Here is a 1,588-nt window from a genome sequence, read left to right as displayed (position 1 = left end):
ATTTTAAAGCAATGGGTCTCACTTCTGATTACTTAAGAACCTCTTCTTCTGACCATAGTCCTGTGTACAGAGACTGAAAACAGATGCCCTAGAAATAAGTCATACCATAATTAACCTTACAATCTTATGAAAATACAGTCCTTATAGAACCAAAACCATCCTTCATAATGGTTGATTTTTAACTTTTTAGCTTTTTGATTTTAAAATCACAAAATTTAAGTTTTTTTCCTCATTTATACTGTCATTTCTGGTGATATGGTTCCGTAAAATCACTAAGGGATTGGTAAAAGCAGAAGTACACAAAACATATTTCAAGTTGAATTGAACTTCAATGTCTTGCATGTTTACAAAGTCATTCTTGAGAAATATATGGAAACTACAGGAGTGAAGGCTTGTATCATTGTAGTATTCAATAATTCAAACTACCTAATAAAATATTCCTAAACTTTAAACTACTTGAGACTTTAAACCTAACAACTTACAAAAATCTTAGGTCCAATGTTTTTGTTTGTTTGTAAAATAAACATGAGAATAGCAAGTTCATACTTCTATTTGTATGAAGTTCTGGACCTTCATACTTGTTGTTTTCTCTACCTAGAATGCTCTTCCACTTCCTTAAGTCCCTGCTCAAATATTAAGTTGAACATCATCCCTTTGGAAAGGCCTTTCTAGTCCAGAATCAGTTGTTGAAATCCTTACCCTGCTTTATTTCTCCTATCTTCACTTGAAATTATAAATCTTGTTTATGGCCCATCTCTCTCATTAGAAAATAAGCTCTATGACAACAGGGGCATTGTTGTGTTAAATGCATTTTCCACAGCCTGTATTCTAATGCCATATTATAGCAGAAGTTAAAAAAAAATCTGTGCTGAATGAATAAGAAGCATTTCTAGTAGTGAAAGAGAATTATCTTAAAACAATCGTCTAAATTTTGAAAAATCTGTTTAGAATGTAAGTTTAGTATCTTTGAAAATTTAACCTATTACTAGTTTTTAATACCTTAAGAGCAAATTCCACATGCATCACTGTTAATACTGGCAAAATGCATTTTACAATGTGGTTTTTCTATAAACATTTAACAGGTTTTAAATTTTATTTTATATATGCTAATTGATAGTTCTATATGAGTACCTAATATGAATTTATCACTATACGAAACATGGGAGAAAAAAATGAGATATAATCCTTGTCCTCAGGAAATTTCAATATGCATTTTGAGACAAGACAAATAATTTAGAAATATTACATACTAAAGCACTAAACTGATATACACAGTTACTACTACAAAAACTTAGAAGATAGGTTATTGAAGAGTTAATATGTCACAAAACAAGTTTTAAAAATCACTTAATATCTGACTGATTTTTTTAAATGAGCAATTCTAGTGTTCTTAAAATATTTTACTGTAATTACTCTCTAAAATTACCTCATTAATCACAAATAATTTATCTTTCCGATCCATTTTAGTATCTATAAAGAGAAAAAAGAAAAAGCAAATAAACAAAAGATTTCAAAGCTACTTCAATTAAATAAATCACACATGCTATCTAGAAAATTAAGTATTATTACTCTACAGTTTAAAGATTTT

General features: G+C 28.8%; 1 protein-coding gene across 1 annotated transcript in view; it reads right to left on the bottom strand.

Moving 5' to 3' along the window:
• The window catches only part of LOC103610547 (ribosome biogenesis protein BRX1 homolog), a 12,318-nt gene that overhangs the window by 4,302 nt on the left and 6,428 nt on the right, over nucleotides 1–1,588 (bottom strand). The window contains exon 3 of the mRNA XM_008594696.1: nucleotides 1,414–1,470. Coding sequence (XP_008592918.1) covers nucleotides 1,414–1,470 — 57 coding nt within the window. The remainder of the gene's footprint in view (nucleotides 1–1,413; nucleotides 1,471–1,588) is intronic.

This window comes from Galeopterus variegatus, unplaced genomic scaffold, assembly GCF_000696425.1.
Source record: "Galeopterus variegatus unplaced genomic scaffold, G_variegatus-3.0.2 Scaffold11293, whole genome shotgun sequence".
NCBI lineage: Eukaryota > Metazoa > Chordata > Mammalia > Dermoptera > Cynocephalidae > Galeopterus > Galeopterus variegatus.
This window is presented reverse-complemented; position numbering and strand designations above follow the sequence as displayed.